We start from the raw sequence: 17,611 nt of genomic DNA, 5'->3' as shown, positions 1-17,611 counted from the left end.
TGAGTATACATCATGATGGTCATGTACTACTACTGGTAGGTGTTTTAGAAACTTTCAATAATGACTCTTTTGTTTGTTTTTTTTTCTTGGCTACCGTTTCTTTTTCAGGTATGTAAAACTTCACTGAGTTTCTCTCCTTTTTCCCCTGTAGTTGCATGTGATGTTTGTTAACTTTTTTCCCTCTCCACCTGAACTTAGTTTGGAAGTACTATTAGTAGTTACATATCTCAGTATATTCACAGTGCTTTGCACAATAGTTAAATTCTAATAAGTGTAAAGTTGTTTGTGAGTATTAGAATAATCAACATCCAGTAGAAAGTGTGCTGACTAGAGTAACAGATGGTTGTCATGTTCTCTTGGTTGTAGGTAATAGTCTATTAGTTCACATAAATGTAATACTTTAGAATTTAAGAGTAATTTGTTTATATGTAATTTTTCTCTCTTTTTATTACACTGCTTTCCCAGCAAGGACAAGTTTGGAAGGTTTGCAAAGCTTTTCACCTTCCCTTTGCCCGCTTGCCCGCTTTCAGAATCGGTCTCATACTCCATGACTTCTGTCTCTACAGTCCACAACTCGGTCATAGAAATCAATGTGGAAAAGTTTTTTAAATGAGTTGTCATTTGAGTTCACTCTGTTGTGTAGAAATGCCTAGCATGTAATTTAGTTTTGCATGAGACGTGAAACTCCTTTGCAAACCCCTCTGAGGAAAACAAAACTAGATGAATATTTGAGAGAAACACGATTTGAGCGCATATTTTGTCATGTAAGTAACGCTGCTTGTAGTGTGTTAGTCCCAATGAAATGGTGTGGCATGGCTCCCTAGTCAGAGTAGCAGAGCAGTGTCTGGCAGCATGCACTGTAGCTGGCAACAAACAGGAGGTGCTTCCCCAGGTGTCTGTCCAGAGAAGCTGTGCTGATCCGTCTACGTAAGTTATTGAACAGACCTAACACTTGGCTCTGACTTGGCATCAAAATTTAGTGGAACTTTTAGATTGCTGCTTATTGAACAGACCTAACACTTGGCTCTGACTTGGCATCAAAATTTAGTGGAACTTTTAGGTTGCTGCTTTTAAAGCTCAGCCTATGCTGCTGTGGGAATAAAGAACACGAGTAAAACTTCAGTTTAAGGAAATAGACTGTGTTAGGCAAATATTGGTGGTTTGATTGTGGGATGGAAAGCTGTCTTAGAGTTACAAGTGGGAAAAAAATTCAATGCAGATTGGTGGTGGGGTGTTTAGTTTTGTTTCACAAAGGATAGTTTAATCATTTCATGTGCCCAGCACTGTCCTCCACAGATGATGACATGATCGAGTTCTCTAACAGTTTGTTAACTCCAGATGAATACAATACTACCTCAAACCAGGAATAGCATTAAAAGGAAACATTTTTTTTTTCTCCTTCTTTTAGGACTGAGTTTTTTCCCTCACTGCTGTTCTGCACTAACTGCTTTGATACTTCCATGCATCTTTTTCAGTAGAAGAGCATCTCTGTACTGTTTCCCATTGCATATTTCAGCTGTGACAGTCCCTGCACTTTGCCTTTCATTTTATCACCTGCTCACTAAAAGCAAACAAACGAAAAGAGGAATCTTTCTAGTTTGTCTTCAGATTTGCAACTATCACTTAGCTTTACAGGGATGATTGTGTTTCTACTTCATTTTGTATTGTATTTTTTTATAGGCATGTGGTGACCCCAAAGCCAAACCATCCTATCTTATTGACAAAAACCTGGAATCTGCTGTCAAATTCATAGTCAGGAAGTTTCCAGCAGTAGAAACACGCAACAACAATGTAAGTATCAAATGGCTGTGTAACTATTTTTCTTACTACCCTTTCAGCACCATCTGGGAGGTTTACATTTTCTTATAAAGCATCTGATGCTGACAGTTGCAGTTGGAACATAGTTGTTGATTCAAATGTCTGGCAGGATACTTGAGAAGGAGCTGTCTTTAAGGAGAGACTATGAAACTGTAATTCTGGATGGGTTTTGTTTGGATAGGACTCTTTCTGGTTTTCTTTGTGCCTGCTCTCTTCCATGCCATTTCAAACAATTGTCAATGGGAAGAAATCCTTGGAAAAATCATGCCTTACTTATTAGAAAATCCTGGTGACCAGACTGATTGAAGAAGATGAAAGCTGCGTAACTTTATTTGAGATGTGTCCTAACCAGCAGATCAGTAAAAAAACACGTCTGCAAAGTGGGAAGAAGTGTTTGTACTTTACAGGTACCCTTGCCTATGGAGTCAGGGTTATTTATGCCTGTGGAAATAAAGAATGCTTTAGTACATGAGGAGAAACATTGTGTAGTACAGAAATATGGAAATAAAATTGTTTCCTCTTCATATAGTGAATTTAGTTGCAGAAGTAAATTATATTTTGCCTTTGAGTGGCTCTGTATTGCTGAGTTTGGCTTTGAAGCCTTTTTTTAGGTAATTGTTAGGCTAGAGGCAGGCATTTTGGCAGGTGATGTACTCTTGTTTCCCTGTTTCAATTTGAAACACAAGGGCCCTTCAGATGTTTGTTGTACCTGCTTATATTTCTTTCCAAAGGTGGGAAGTGGAGGTAGGTGTTGGGTTTGCATGTTCCCTGCATGCAAGTGCCTGCCTGTTTGGGAAGTTTCTGCAGAATGATAGGGGTGATAGCAATGAGAATAATTAGATTATTTTACATTGTCATCTCAAATTTTTATGTAGTGTCTCCAGTAATACCAATGGAGAAAAAACCCAAAGAAACCAGAAGAAAACTTTACCTTATGGAGGAAACAATTTCATTAACAATGTGCTTTTTCACTTTAAAACTTGTACATGCTTTGCACTATCTAATATTGCTCATCTCTGTATTGAATTTGATTGTGTGAGTTACAAATAGAGAAATTCTTTATCAAATTAATGTGAAAATAGTAAATCTGTTAAACCATGTTTGGTAAATGCTTCTGTGTTCTCTAACCTTGGGTGGCAGATCAACTGTTAAAAGATAATGTACATAGAATTTACTTACTGCAGCTGCATGTATGCTTTAAATGTCTTCCAGTTGTTGATTATCAGTTTGGAACTTAACTAATGATAGACATTTAAGGATTTGTTGCTGTGAAGTTTATGGAAAGAGATCAAAGAAAACTTGCTGTATTTTGACAATCACAGTTTCTAAAATAGGACACACTCACAATATTTTGTCATGGCTGTGTGTTTATTTACTATGAGCCAGCCAGGCCTGTGTTTATCAAACACAGTTGACAAAAGCCTACCCTCCTTATGGATGAGCACTCTTTAAAGCAGGATTTTAAGCTCTAGCAGTAGGCAGCTGGGGTGTCTGTCCTGCAGTCACAGCTGATGGCATTTCACTTAGTTATTTGCAGGTGTTTCCCACAGAGTGTTGTGACTCCCATAAAAACAAAAGGGTGATCAGAGATTTAAAAGGGCAAGAAGCTAATTGGAACAGAGACACATTGATTAAAGAAATATCACAAAGGGTTACTGCAGTGGAAATAGCTAAGAAATTGTGAGCTGTGTTTCTTCCTTGCAGTGAAAATTCCAGGACACCCTTTCAGGGAGGGGTTTTGGATTTTGTATGTTGGAGTACAGCAGTTGCCACTGCCTAGCACTGTGTACCTTTGCTTTCAACATGTCAGCAGGTGATGGTGCTGAACAAGCTTGCATTCAGTTTTAGAGAATAGATAGTGCCACCTTTTTTGATTTTTTTTAACCTATTTTAGTTGTTTTTTCTTAGGTATTGTCATCTACAGTGTTTTGTGTCGTAGAAATGAGTGACGCATTTGATTGAGGTTTCTAAGCAGTGTTTGCTGTAATCAGATTATCTTGGAAAGCATGAATTTTCATTCTGTTGAAACAAGTAATTCTGTTATATTTGCTATTGGTATCTTTTACATCTTTATCCATGGAAAACTGAGTTCCTGGTTTGTTCCTCCTTCGGTGTTTGATGTGCTGAGTCATCAGAGCAAAGTCTGACAGTTGCTGGTTTTCAATATTGTACTGAGAGTGAAAGCTTGTGGGTAGTTCGAACAGGGAAGTGGCTGATGAATCCTTGCTGATCAGGCTGGAAAATTTAATTGAGTAGTTCATTTTCCAGAGGATTAATTATAGATAACTGTGCACCTTATCAGTTCATAACTCTGTCTCCCATTGTTCGAGGGCAGTCCCTGTGATGTCTTACACCTGCCCTTTCTTTTGCAATAACCATTGTCAATCACATAATCTTGAAATTGTGCAGTTTGAAGACCAGGCTCTTAAACTGTTAATGAAATGGGCCACCAGGGTAGTACTGCTGCACACTGTATGAAATAACCTGCAAAGGAAGGAATAAACAAAAATATAATACAAGCAAAAATATAATACAAGCAAAAATTTGAAGGATTCAAAAAGTGAGAAACAAGATAGAGTCCTGTTTGAAAGGAAAGTTTCTTCTGTGTTTGGAGGTGCTTTATAATTACTACTTATAATTACTATAAATTGACTAAAGTTTTGTTATGAAAAAGCCTTCTAAGCTGCAGATGGCTTCCAAAAACTTTTTAGCACCATTGTTCTTGGTCAGGTGTATGATCTGATTGTGCTTGTATTGACTCAGAGTACCATTTATTGTTACTGAATTTCCTGGCCTGGCTTCAGAAGGAAAGTTCCAAAGTAAGGGATGCAGAAGCAGCCTGGTTTTTCTGATGGTTATTTAGACTTCATCCTGTTGTAAGGGGATACATGTGAGGTTCTTGTCACAGTGAACTCAAAAAAAATGTTCTAGGACCTAAAAGTTACTCTGTTCTCAGTCAATGCTAATACTTAATACCTTTTAAAACCAGAATAAAATACTTCACAATGGGGAGCTGGAGATGCAGAGAGGAAAAGACAGAAATTTTTTTTAGCTTGTGAGTAGGATTTGATACATCTGCTGCCTGTGCTGGTAAAGCTCCATGTCTTTATGTGATAAAGTTGTAGCCCCACTTCTGTTTTCTCAAATACCACCTAGAACAAGTAGTGAGAATATCTGCCTTCTTTCTTGAACATGTCTTTTTCTTGGTTTGTTCCTCAGCAATTTCCTTGTAGAAAAACTTTTTTTTACGTGTCTCTTGGAAAAAATTGATGTTCTGTCATTGCTTAGCACAAAGCAGACCAGTGAATCATTACTTTGAAATTCCTAAGTGTATAGTTAGTGAGGGAAAGATGTTTTCCAGATAATGCTAGTCTTCATCACCTAGTAGGTATGTTCATATCAATTCCATTTTTGTTTTGTATTGACTAATTTTCTGCTGCATTGTGTCTGTGGGGACTGGAAATAAGATCACTTGGGAGCAGAGGATAAGCAGTGTGAGCATTTCCAGTCTACCTGGGTTAGGATCTATTAGTTTTGAATTAGTTCACTTTATTGTTTTGAATTTTTGCCTTTTCCCTTTTAGATCCCAGTGTGTGTTTGGTTTGCCTCCTGTGTCTTTCACAGTTTCACTTCACAACAAGCTGGTCACATACAAATTAGATGGGTGTGGGACAGGTCGTGTGGGCACAGAGTGTCTGAACCTCCTTGGCTAAAGGTTATTAGAAGTCATTAATGCATGCTTTTATTAAATGCTTTCTGCTATTAAAAAAAACCTAAAGCCCACACTTTATAACCAGGCTTGATTTTTAGTTTGTGATGGGTGCTTTCAGTAATTAGTCTTTTTCAGAACACTTAATACAAATAATAACCTGATTTTCAAAGTTTTTTCTTTTGGCCCTGCAAGTGCTACAGGTTGTCAAGGAAAATGTCATTTGTTTGCTTGTTTCTAATGAAGCATTTAGTACTGTAATTTTCATAGCTCTAGTGAAGATAATTTAGAAACTTCTATCATCTCTGGAAAAGTAACTTTGGAGTCACAGCTCTGTTGCCTCATGTGTTGGTAATCCCTTTTTACTAATCATTTATTTTTGAGGAAATTATATAGTCATTAAAGCTATCACTGCTGTTTTCTCAAGTCTAACTTAAATTATTCCCATATTCAATAAATGGTAATATTTTTCTCCACCTTTCTGGGGTCTCAGATCTCTTGCATGGGAGACTTTCCAGATAACTTCCAAGTTGCTTAAGCAAAAACCCCCAAATTCCACCATAAAACTTAAGTGGCCTTTTCCATGAAGATTAAAACCTTTTCCAGGTGAGGGGGTGCCATGCAGAGCTGCTTTTTCACCTCTGCTCTTGCTCAGGGAGCTGATAGTAGTAAAGAGATAAATTTTCCAGAAGTCACTGAGGCAGCAGTTTAGGTTATGGATGTTCCTCTGCATGAGTGAAGTCAGATGATGAGCAATTATTCTCTGTGCAGCTTTGTATGAAAAGTTAAAATGTCTTATGCTTGAGAATAGAATATATTAATGATAGTTTCTTTCACAAGAAAATACAAAACATTTACAAATAAAAAAAAATTATCTACATGTTTACTAAAAAGTCATTCAAAATTCCAAGTGTTCAGACTTGCTTTAATGCTACCATACTTACTGTGCATGCAGGAGTGTCTGATGTCTTCAGTTGTTACAGATGTAAGACTGACTTAAAATGAAGTATCCTCTATAACAGAATATAGTATATAAATTTTTTCAGTCTAACAGTCATTTGTGAGTGAGCTTTTTTTTCATAGCAGTTCTAAGAGGTAATGTGAAATCCTAAAATCTCTTCAGAATGTTTCACCAAACAGAATTCTCATAATGTAACATCTTTTTTCAAAATAGTAAGTGCTGTCAGCTACAAAGTTTATTTTCTTGGTTTGACCTTTGACTGGGCCTGAATTAAAGATAGAATAACATCCAAACAGTATTTTTTATTTTATTTTATTTGTAATAAATCACTGTAGAACACTGCTGTAATTCATGTAAATCCATACAAGTCACTTGGCAAGGTAAATCAATTTTGCTTGCTCATGGCCTCATAGTGTCTGCAGTACCTGCAGAGGAGTGAATGTGTGTAACACTTTACTTTCTTCTTCGTCCATTAAAGCTCTCTTTGTTTTAATGATTGACATTTTAAGAGCTTGGCCCTTAAAAACCAAGAAAACAAACAAAAAACCTCACTGAGATGGCATTCAAAAAATTGTGTGACTTGTAAAAATATTGCAAAAATTGTAAATGAAGGTGAGAGAATGGGGAAACTGTTTCTTAGAGCTGAGAGGCAGATCAGTTTTTAAATAGAAGCCTTCCTGCTCCAGTTTCTGCCCTTATTAATTCCCTGGGAATGGTAAAGTTAGGGAGCATCACAGGTGGCTATTTCCTTTTCAAAACAGTTAACTTAGTGCTAGAAACTTGAAAACAAACTAAAATAGATCTGGTAGGTAGACATACATTAGTTAGTAAACATGTTAACTATTCTATTTTGTCTTTTATATGCAGCATAGTACTTCAGAAACTGCTTTTAATTTGAAATAAGAAAACCAAGGACACATCCATCATTCTAGAGTTAATTTACAGAATTTAAAACTATTTTTCTTTCCCTGCTGTTCTGCTATGGATTTTGTAGACACAGAGCTTTGTTCAAATTAATTGAGTTTTTCAAATGTTCATCTAAAGACTCTATGGGTGACAAGCATAGTGAGTATAACAAATGAAAGTAAGAAGACTGGCAGTGATGATTTATCTCTCTCTCCAAGAAATTTAACAGTCAGAATTTATGATACTGCTTTTTGGGGCTTATATTCCAGCTGGTGAGATTAAGTAGATGGTATTTTTGCTGAGGACATGGTAATATTTATGCTGTTGGATTGTAGAAACCAAATATAAGTGTTTAATGATCAGACTTGCAGGAAAAATATCACACTGATATAAGCAGAAAATTCACCTTTGTACTGTCTATTTCCAGATCATGAAATAAGACATTTATTCACATACTGCTGCTGCCAGTCAAATAAACATGATAAAAAATTGCAGGACTAGGGGTACCATTTGTTTTTACACACATAAGTCTCTCTGAACAACCTCTTCTAGTTGTCTCCTATTTTTCATGAGCCATCGTATTACATTGGTATTTATTCACATTATTTGTATGCAAGGTTTGCATCATTTCTCCCTTGTCTGAGCCATTCATATAAGCTTTAAGTGAGACTGTCTTGCATTTTTCAATTTTTTTCCTTCGCTTAATGTACTTTCTCTGGCATAATTGACTGTGTAAGGATCTTTGGGATTTAATACAAAGAAGGAAAAGCACAAGTTCAAGATCACTTCCTTCTCCTGTAGGTACTATATTCACAAAGTGTTAGCTTCACTCTTTCTTATTTATAAATAATATTCAAACATCATCAGAGATGTGGTATTTTGTTAATAGACAAAAGAAATAGTCTCAGATTAATTATTTGAGAGTTTTTTTTGATCTTGCCATATTATGCTGAAATTTCTACAGGTTTTCCTAGGTCTTAAATCTAATTCACCTCATTAAACAAAAATACTTTTGTTATAATTTGTCCTTTAAATTCTCTAAGAGTCAATAAACCACTTTCAATCTACAAGGATGAAAGTCTTGCTATAGTAAAAATAGCCTTTTGATGTTTAAATAGATATTTTTTCAGTTTATTCTATTTAAGGACATATCTTATTTTGTTGGTTATTGGCAACTTCCAATGACGAATTGGAGGCTAAGGAAAAAAGCCTCAAACCAAATACAAATCAATATAGCACCAGCAACTTCCAAACAGATGTTTAGAAGTTAGTGATTAGTAATAGAAATTAGTAATGGAAAGTTTTAATGCTGTGGTTGTGCAAAGAGTTACACCCACATTCTTGAGTGATAAAAAAGCAAATAAACATCCAAGACACTGCGTGCTTGTAAGCTGTTCTTCCAAACATCACTGATCAGGCTGTGCTCCATAAATTGAACTATTTGCCCTGTACTGATATAACAGTTAGTTTATATATTGTTTTGGTACTACTGTTTTAAATAAAAGTTTACTGACCCCCTCAACACTCAGAATTCAAAGGATGATCATCTCAACTCTCTAGGCAAGTTTTAACATCACTTATGTGTAAATATTTCTGGGAATATAGGTAACAAGATAAGAATGCACAGCAATGATTCCATAATCCTTAGCTGAATGTGGCAGATACCTTCTTATACTCTGTACAACTTCACAGAATTTCTGAAAATTTATTATTTCTTTTGTGATCATAGTTCCCAGCACCATCTCCCTTTTTGCCGTATCTCCCCATTTCATATAATGTGGCTTGAAATTGAATGTCCTGCAGGAGTGGCCAATTCAGTTGCTATTTGTTATACCAAAAACATGTGTACAGCAACTTATAATTTTGAGTCTCCTTTAGCATTGCACCTTGCTTAATATGATTTAGGATTGCAGTGGAGAAAATGCTGTTAAGGGGGTGTGCAGTGGTAGTGAGTTCTGGTTTTGTTTTTTCTCTGCACTAGAAATAATCTTACTTGTGGATCACACCCTGTCATCTCTTTCTGAAAATTCTTGAAAGGACTTCGCAGCTTCATTTGGGTCACACTTGTATTAGCTGCACAGAAAAAAACTATTTCTGCTTAGTCTTCTAAAAACTGGCAAGAAATGCTTTAAGTGCTAGGACCAGGGTGCAAAATTAAAACCACTCATCTTAACTGAATTTTCATTGTGTTGAGTGATGGAGCAGTCCTGAAAGTACAAAGCAGATTTTCCCCTGGAGTGATTCCAGGTGTAGGCACAAGCTGAAGCTGTGCTGGAGCTGCACAGCCATCCTGGAGCTCTGGAGTCTGTGTGACGATGCTGCATCCTTCATTGTCTGAGCTCAAGGAAGTTGAAGTTAAAGCTGTATGCTGGAAAAACTCCAACTTTAGTCCTCATGCTGAGGATCAAAATACAAATCTTGGGATTTGAAAACAGATTTTTGTACAGCAGCACATTAAATGGAAATAACTTATTTCCTGGTGCATGAGATTTATCAGGACAAGTTACAAAATGAACACATGTACTTGCACCTCTTTCAGTTAAGCCTCAGCTGATGAAAAAGACTTAAATAATAGATAGGCAGGCATTCAAAGTCCAATCCTTTGCCATAGTTTAAGAGTGGTCAGGAGTATTTTATAATGTAGCCATTCTGATTTGCTCATAACTGAGTATTCCTGTCTTCCTTGACAATAATGAAGCCTTGTTATGGCTCAAGACTTCTAAAAAATCTTCATCACCTCTGAAAATTCAGAGGAGAGAAATGAAACTTATCTCACATTTGTGAACCAGGCAGTTTGTTCTATGAATTGAGAAGAATTTTGATGCTTTAATAAAACTGATAATACAGAGCACAGCTTTATAAAAGAGAGTGAGCTGAAGAAGCATACTCAGGTCTAACCTCTCATGAAAATAAGCTAATCAATTTGAAGCAATTTTTTAATCTGTCCTATAATTGATTGCTTTTGTTGAGAAAAAGATGTTATTTAACTTGATCATCTTTAATTTAAAATCTTGCAGATTTTTGGAGGACACCTTTTCCTATTGTTCCTGTGCTTTAACTCATTTCAATTCCTGTATCAGGAAGGAGATGTAACTTGTAGCTGGATATTGCCAGTTAAATATTTGGATACTTGCAGTGCTGTGAGACTGTCATACACAGATAAACATAATGGCTGTTCACTAACAGCTGCTTTTTTGTGTTCTTAATTGTCTAAGTGATCAATCTTGTTCCTTCAGAAAATCTTTAAAAATAAATAGTATTTCATTCTGTTTAAAATATATATAAAAATAAATCCATGTGAGTTATTTTACCTTTGTATTCACATTTGCCTCTTCCATTTTATCCACAAGTGTCTAATGCTAGTGTTTGGCTTCTTTTATGTTTCTTTATTTTGTTGCTTTTGTTTGAATGTATTATTGTGTTTATATGGAACTGGTCAAAGAACCGTTACTGTATTTTATGTTTGTATCTACATTTTATTTTGCATGCTTAACGTGGCTTTGCCTGGATATTCTTTTTGGTAAGTTCAGAATTTAAAAGCATAATGTTTTTCTGTAGTAAAGTTTGTAACCTGCCACCTTATTTTCTTCCACCCCAAGTAACATAATTATTTTGGTTTTGGCATACTGATTTGTGCTCATGTACTGTTCTGCTTTTGCAAATTATACGTATGTGATAACATAACACTTCTCCTGACTACCATTTTCATCTCTAGCTGAGCTAAACAATATGACTCTGGTACTAATGTGTACTAATGTAACTTTTATCTTCAAAATGTAGTGGGCAGCTGTTAAAATGATCAGTGCTGAGAACTCTGTGTATTTGACACACACAGAGCCTCAGTCTTAGAAAAACCATGTTCCAGCTTCTTTGCATAGCCTGGTGGTTTCTCTGCGCTTCACAGGTATTACTTTGCAGCAGTCTTCTCAAGATCTTCTAAGAACAGTGTGCATGTTTATGTTTCTCTTGTAGCAACAGCTTGCTCAGCTCCAGAAAGAAAAATCAGAGATTTTGAAGAACCTGGCATTATACTACTTCACGTTTGTTGATGTTATGGAATTTAAGGTAAGGCATTACAAATGTGTAACTTGTTCTGTCACATTGGGTTTCTGTAATTTTATTGGTGAATTAACACTATATAATGAAATGGCTGAACTTGAAGCTCTGTTTTTCAAATAAAAAAAATGAAGCTCCATCACTAATCGTAGTAACGTGATTTAATTATATCTTTCTAAACTAAACTTATTCCTTTGTTTTTCAAGGACCATGTCTGTGAGCTGCTAAACACTATTGATGTTTGCCAAGTCTTCTTTGATATTGTAAGTTTCTAGGTTTAAACTTTCAATAATGTTTATATTCAGAGTCCTGTGGGGAGAAGGACTTGTTCTTGTTAGTTCAAGAAATATCACATCTCCAGTTACAAATGCAAGAGAAATAAAAACAAGGGAGGGTTCACATTTCTAATTTTTATAATAGAGAGATAGACCTTTCTCAGTAGGATTCTTATGGACAGTAGTAACAGTATTGTTACCAAACATAAAAAATTTTCAGTAATTTTTGATTTATTGCATCTGCAAGTTAACTCCTAGTCATCTGTATACTTATGCCTTGTGAGACTCACGAGAAAAGACTGTTACTTGTGTCCACCTAAGCTATGTGAGGAAGTTATTTTTGGGGTTGACTAAAACAACTACAAAAGCATCTAAAAGTCTTATATTTAAACCAAAATCACCAACCCCCCCAAAAAACACAGCAAAACCCACCACCAAACAAACACAGGAAAAAAAAAGCACCCAAAAGAAAATCTCCCAACACCTTTTCCTGTTGGTTTCAACTTTCTTAATGTTCTTAATGTCACCTTGTTATTTTTTGTCACTATTTTAAATTTGGCCAACTTAGATTCATAATATGAAAAAGGAACAGGTGTGTATTCTGTTACAAGGAAGGTGGGATATGTGATAGTCTTTTACATTTGGATCTTATTAAAATACAGTTCATAGGCATGGCACTGCTGACTGCTTAGTAAGCAAGAAAAGTTTTCCTGTCTGTCAGGTAATCTGTGATATTTAAGCCTGGAAGGATTTATCTGGATGTTTTGCTTTCATGAGTGTAAACAGTTCTGGGAATCTGAATGAATAAATTAAGGTTATAGAAAGTCACATGCCACCAGAACAAGAACTTTGTTCAAAAGACAGCCCATTGTATTAAAAAAATTGGTGGAAATGTAAGGAAAAATGTGTTATGCTTGTTTCTAAAAGTTTTTAAGTGATAATTTACTGGTTTTCATTTCTAGACTGTAAACTTTGATTTAACAAAGAACTATCTAGATTTGATTATAACCTACACAACTCTAATGATACTGCTGTCCCGAATTGAAGAAAGGAAGGCTATCATTGGACTGTATAACTATGCCCATGAAATGACACATGGAGCAAGGTAAAATACTGATTGTATAAAAGATGTGCATGATGTTAATGACAGTAACAGCTTCACCTCAGTGAATTGTTTGTTGTTGCTTTTAGTGACAGAGAATATCCACGCCTTGGCCAGATGATTGTGGATTATGAAAATCCTTTAAAGAAAATGATGGAGGAATTTGTACCTCACAGTAAAGTATGTAACTACTTTTCACAGGCATGCAGTAACCTTAATTGGGAGAAACATAGATAAAAAGTAAATGTGCAAGAGTTTGTTTTATTGAAGGCCATTTGGAATAAATTTTACCTGAGATTTCTGCTTACATTGAATGTCTAGGCCTGGGGATTACCTATTAAAAAGCACAACCTGCAGAAATACAGGAATTTTAAGATCTGTTAGTAAGGTGCCATTCTATTCACTAAGCATTAGATATTTATTAAAAATCACTTGTGGATCATCTGAGAATAGTTACTTTTGTGTTGTGTGTTAGCTTGTAGCTTGAAGTTAAAGAGATTCACAATATTTCTGTGAAGTTGATTGTTTTGCTCTGTGGCCATCCTAGATGAATGTGATTTTCTGTTTTCCAACCTAAGGGGCTTTGCTTTGGATTGTCCTTAAACTGGGAATCCTGGAGGTCACCACTGTGTCTTTAACAGTAGCTCCTGTACTCAAAAGCTGACACTTTGCTGAGTTGCCTGCACTGAGTTAAAGAAGCTCAATTCCTTTGGTTCTTTCTGTACAGATGTTTCTAAGTTTCTGTTCTTACACAGTTGGTTGTGTTGCAGTTCCACGGTGTTTTATCTAGGCTGTATTTTCCTGTAAGAATACCTTGGAAAAGTTACAGAAGTCTCAACAAAGTCAAAGTACATCTTGTTTTATCACTTCCCATTTGTTCACTAGATTTGCTAATCTGTCAAAGCAAACTAAATTTCTCTGATCAGGACTGACCAACAATTATAAAGACATTACTTTCTAGGTGCTTGCAAATTATTTGCCTAACAATTACAACTTACTTTGGAATCTTCAGAAGTAGCTTTAAGTTATTACCTAAAGTTTTTAAGGTTTGGGTTTTTCTTTACCTATTTTGAGGTTTAGGACTTTTGTACTAGGTTGTCTTTTCCTTCTTTAGCTTCCTTTCTAGATTTTTCTTGATTTCCTTAAACTTTTCAGTATTGTCACTAGAAGTTCAGAACTTTCCAGCTACTTTCCTAAGTGCTCTGAAGTGAAATAGTTTCCAATACTTCTAGCTTGTCTGTAATCTTATTGTTGTTACACTTTCCACAATTCCTGTCTTGTTAAGACTCACTTAGCTAATGATGTAATTTACAAGTAATCTTTTCTAATGCACATTTTAGCAAACATGCCTTACTTCTCAGTATTATCTTAGTTTATACTCTTGTATTTAATAGTGGGTCAGTCCTTTCCATTGACACATTTGTAAAGATGCCTTTCAGTCCAGTTTTTGCTCTTGTGATTATTCTGTGCTAGAAGCATAAATTGGGGTCAGGGATCTTTTCAGGTGCTGCACTACAGAAACATTCTTGGGCTGCACTCTTGTGGAACTGCACACTGAATTTGTCATTCTGTAATCCCACTGCTTTGCAGCAAATCAGGCAGTTGTTTAGTCCTTTACATTTAGCTTTGGCAGATGACTGTATTTTTTTTTGCCTGTGTGACCTCCTCTGCTCTCACACTGTTCAGGTCTGGCTCCCTGAGGATTCATTCAAGGACCAGTATTGAGAAAAAAGTCAGGGGAAAGACTTAGGATACACTTTCCCAGAGAAGCTTACTTTGCTACAAAGATATTCCTGCGGACAGTATCTGCTCAAAAGAATTATAGTTTGCTGCCATGGGGAAAGACATACTAAAGGAAGTGGCAGGGAAGGCACTGACACAACAGCTGGGATGCTTGAATAAGTAATGAACAACTTCCAGTTGTGTATGAGAGGGCTTTTGTGCCTTATTTTATGCCTTATTTTTTCCATGTCCTCTAATTCTGAACTCAAAATTTTGTAACTAACTAAAATAATAGAAATCAAACTCTTCCTTCTTTGCATCCTTCCTCTAGCCTGGAGTAGTTTTTTATATGTTAAATAAACTATGTGCAATGGGGTTTAACCTTATGTTTAATTTCAAAACTAGTTCAGTAAAACGTTTTGATGGCTGTTAGTAATAATGCTGAGGAAACAGTACTGACCATTCACACTAATCATTAGCCTGCTTTCTAGTCCCTTTCAGATGCTCTGATTTCACTCCAGATGGTCTATCCTCGACGGAATCTCTCAGCTGACCAGTGGAGAAACGCACAACTGCTGAGCCTCATCAGTGCCCCCAGCACAATGCTCAATCCTGCACAGTCTGACACAGTATGCTCTTTTAATTTACATTCTGTCAGAGAGTTAAGTAGGGTTTTCTGTAAAATGAATGTTGGATTACCTCTATGTGACTTTTAATCAGAGAAGTAAATATGCTGGTTAGAACAGGGGGAAAGTTTTCTCTCATTAAGTAAAGTTTCTATTACATTAACTTGTGCCTTCAGCTTCAGTAATTTGTTGACCAGAAGACGAGAATTTAGCTTCTGCAGTTGTAAAGGAGAGGAATCCTGAGTACCCTCTCAGGTGTTTGTGAGCCAGGAGACTGGAAATCAGAGCTGGTCCTTCCTTTAAAATTTATGTTTGCACTTGCTGCCTCAGCTATGATGTGAATGGTTGTCCTTCTGAAAAAAATTGAAGCTTTAATGGCTGTCAGGTTGTGATTAGTACATCAAAAGCTTTTCATTCTAGAATATTGTTAAATACAATGTTTATTGAAAAGAAATATTTGTCAAAATTTGTTCAAGGTGTTGGAGGGTATGGAAGCTCACTTAATATTCTAACCCTCAGTTTCTGAAGTGCTGAAACACTGACTCACTGTTAGTGGTCAGTGGCCTTCTATGATCAGCATTTAAGGCTTTGTTTGTTCCTTTTTACTAACAAGTACTTATAACTAGTGTGCTACAAATTACTTTCTTTTTAATAGATGCCATGTGAATACCTATCTCTGGATGCAATGGAAAAATGGATCATATGTGAGTAAAATATTCTGAAACAGCTCAGGGTTGTATTAAAAAAATTGTTTAACATTTAAAAGACCACTTGCTTTCTGTACTGTATAACAGCTGTGTTAATTACAGCTATTAATTACAATTAATAGCTTGATTAAATTTCATTTGTACTAATATGCAGTGAAGCTACAATTTAGCATGTGCTGCTGCAATAGAGTGTGTCATCAGTTTGTTCCAGACTTTGATTGGAAGTGAGGGCTTCAGTAATTCTGATGAAAGTAGTCAAGTAGCATCAGCATACAGTAATTAATTTCACACAAATATTGCAAAAATACTTCCATTAGAAGTGGGGAGGGAGGAATTTTTTTATATTAGAAAATGTTGTACATTAAAGAGTTTATTAATGATCTATGCAAACTATTTATACAAAGTGCATAATCATCTCATTGTTCTCTCACTGTCTTTGTGCATCTGATTTGTGACTTACATCAATGCGAACTTTTGAAGTTGGATTTATTTTGTGCCATGGAATCCTAAATAGTGATGCTACAGCTTTGAATCTTTGGAAACTTGCACTTCAAAGCAGCTCTTGCTTGGCTCTGTTTCGAGACGAAGTGTTCCATATTCACAAAGCTGCAGAAGATTTGTTTGTAAACATAAGAGGGTAAGCTTTTGTTCTCCTTTCAGCATCTCTGCTAAAACCCCATATTTTTTGAAGGACTCTTTCAAACAAATTACTTCTGTTTCATATAAATTTTGCTTAGGTACACAAACATTTTTGCTTGGTATCTTGACTGTTTCTTTACTGCATAAGTTTTAGGGGCCTGATTTTATAACCACTACACCTTTTTTTATCTCAGTTCTGAAAGCCTGGTGAATCAGTCTCTAAAATGACAAGTCTCTAAGATTGATGATCTCACCCACAAATCTCAATTTATTGAAGGGAAATTATGTTATGGATGTGGAGTTTGCTTGAAAAATTGCATCTTGCTGCCACTATTTCTGCAGTACATTATATGAAAACTCAGAAACAAAGTTGAGGCCTCTAGCAGCAAACACCAGGAGCATTTCAGTAGATTTTTGGTTTGATGATCTAGTTTTGGCATTTAGCTCTGCTCAGGAGCTGGTGTGTGTTTTCTGCTGTATCCTGCTTGCTATAATAACATTGTAGCTCCTCTCAAGTCCCACTCAGCTCTTTCTAAAATGTGCTGCTGATTCTTATACCACATGTGATTGCTTTTTACTTGCAGCTACAACAAGCGTATTAATGACATCAGAGAGTGCAAAGAAGCTGCTGTTTCACATGCGTAAGTGGCTTAAAAAGTTCTTCTGACAGATTTCAGGATTGGTTTTCTTAAAGCAAAATTATAAAGATTCTACAAACAGAATTTGTTAAATGCAGAATTAGTCATGCTTTTTCAAATGAATAATTTACTGATTGTTCCTTTAAATCTGGATTTGCTTAATGTCATTCCCAATTTAACTTCCCAAGTTCTGGATTATTTTTTAAATTATCAGGATGATAGTATTTAGTTTATTCATTAGTTATGTTTTGTCTGATTACAAAAGGTGAATGCAGATGAAACAGAAATGTTTTAATGTAGTCAAATGCACATCACGGAGAGGGGGCAGAGAACTTGGGCTTTAAATTTATTGATGCTTCAAGAATATATGGTGTTGGTGATGAGGATGCCAATTTTTTGAACCACATTCTTCAAAATTCTGACCTTTTGAAGTTGGTATAATATAATCTGCC

At 35.8% G+C, this 17,611-nt stretch overlaps 1 protein-coding gene across 4 annotated transcripts in view; it reads left to right on the top strand.

Annotated features, from left to right (window-relative positions):
• NCKAP1 (NCK associated protein 1) overlaps nt 1–17,611 on the top strand; it is a 53,583-nt gene that overhangs the window by 10,214 nt on the left and 25,758 nt on the right. Inside the window, exons 2-11 of one of the 4 annotated variants that reach the window (XM_058809832.1) lie at nt 466–483; nt 1,681–1,791; nt 11,373–11,459; nt 11,657–11,713; nt 12,688–12,830; nt 12,917–13,007; nt 15,041–15,178; nt 15,831–15,879; nt 16,363–16,519; nt 17,106–17,162. In XM_058809832.1, the coding sequence (XP_058665815.1) occupies nt 466–483; nt 1,681–1,791; nt 11,373–11,459; nt 11,657–11,713; nt 12,688–12,830; nt 12,917–13,007; nt 15,041–15,178; nt 15,831–15,879; nt 16,363–16,519; nt 17,106–17,162 (908 nt within the window). Of the gene's footprint in view, nt 1–465; nt 484–1,680; nt 1,792–11,366; nt 11,460–11,656; nt 11,714–12,687; nt 12,831–12,916; nt 13,008–15,040; nt 15,179–15,830; nt 15,880–16,362; nt 16,520–17,105; nt 17,163–17,611 lie in introns of all 4 variants that reach the window. The other 3 variants (XM_058809831.1, XM_058809834.1, XM_058809833.1) reach the window with 3 other exon arrangements.

This window comes from Ammospiza caudacuta, chromosome 8 (genome assembly GCF_027887145.1).
Source record: "Ammospiza caudacuta isolate bAmmCau1 chromosome 8, bAmmCau1.pri, whole genome shotgun sequence".
Classification (NCBI taxonomy): Eukaryota; Metazoa; Chordata; class Aves; order Passeriformes; family Passerellidae; genus Ammospiza; species Ammospiza caudacuta.
Note: the sequence above shows the minus strand (reverse complement) of the source record. Positions and strands in the feature narration are given on the sequence as shown.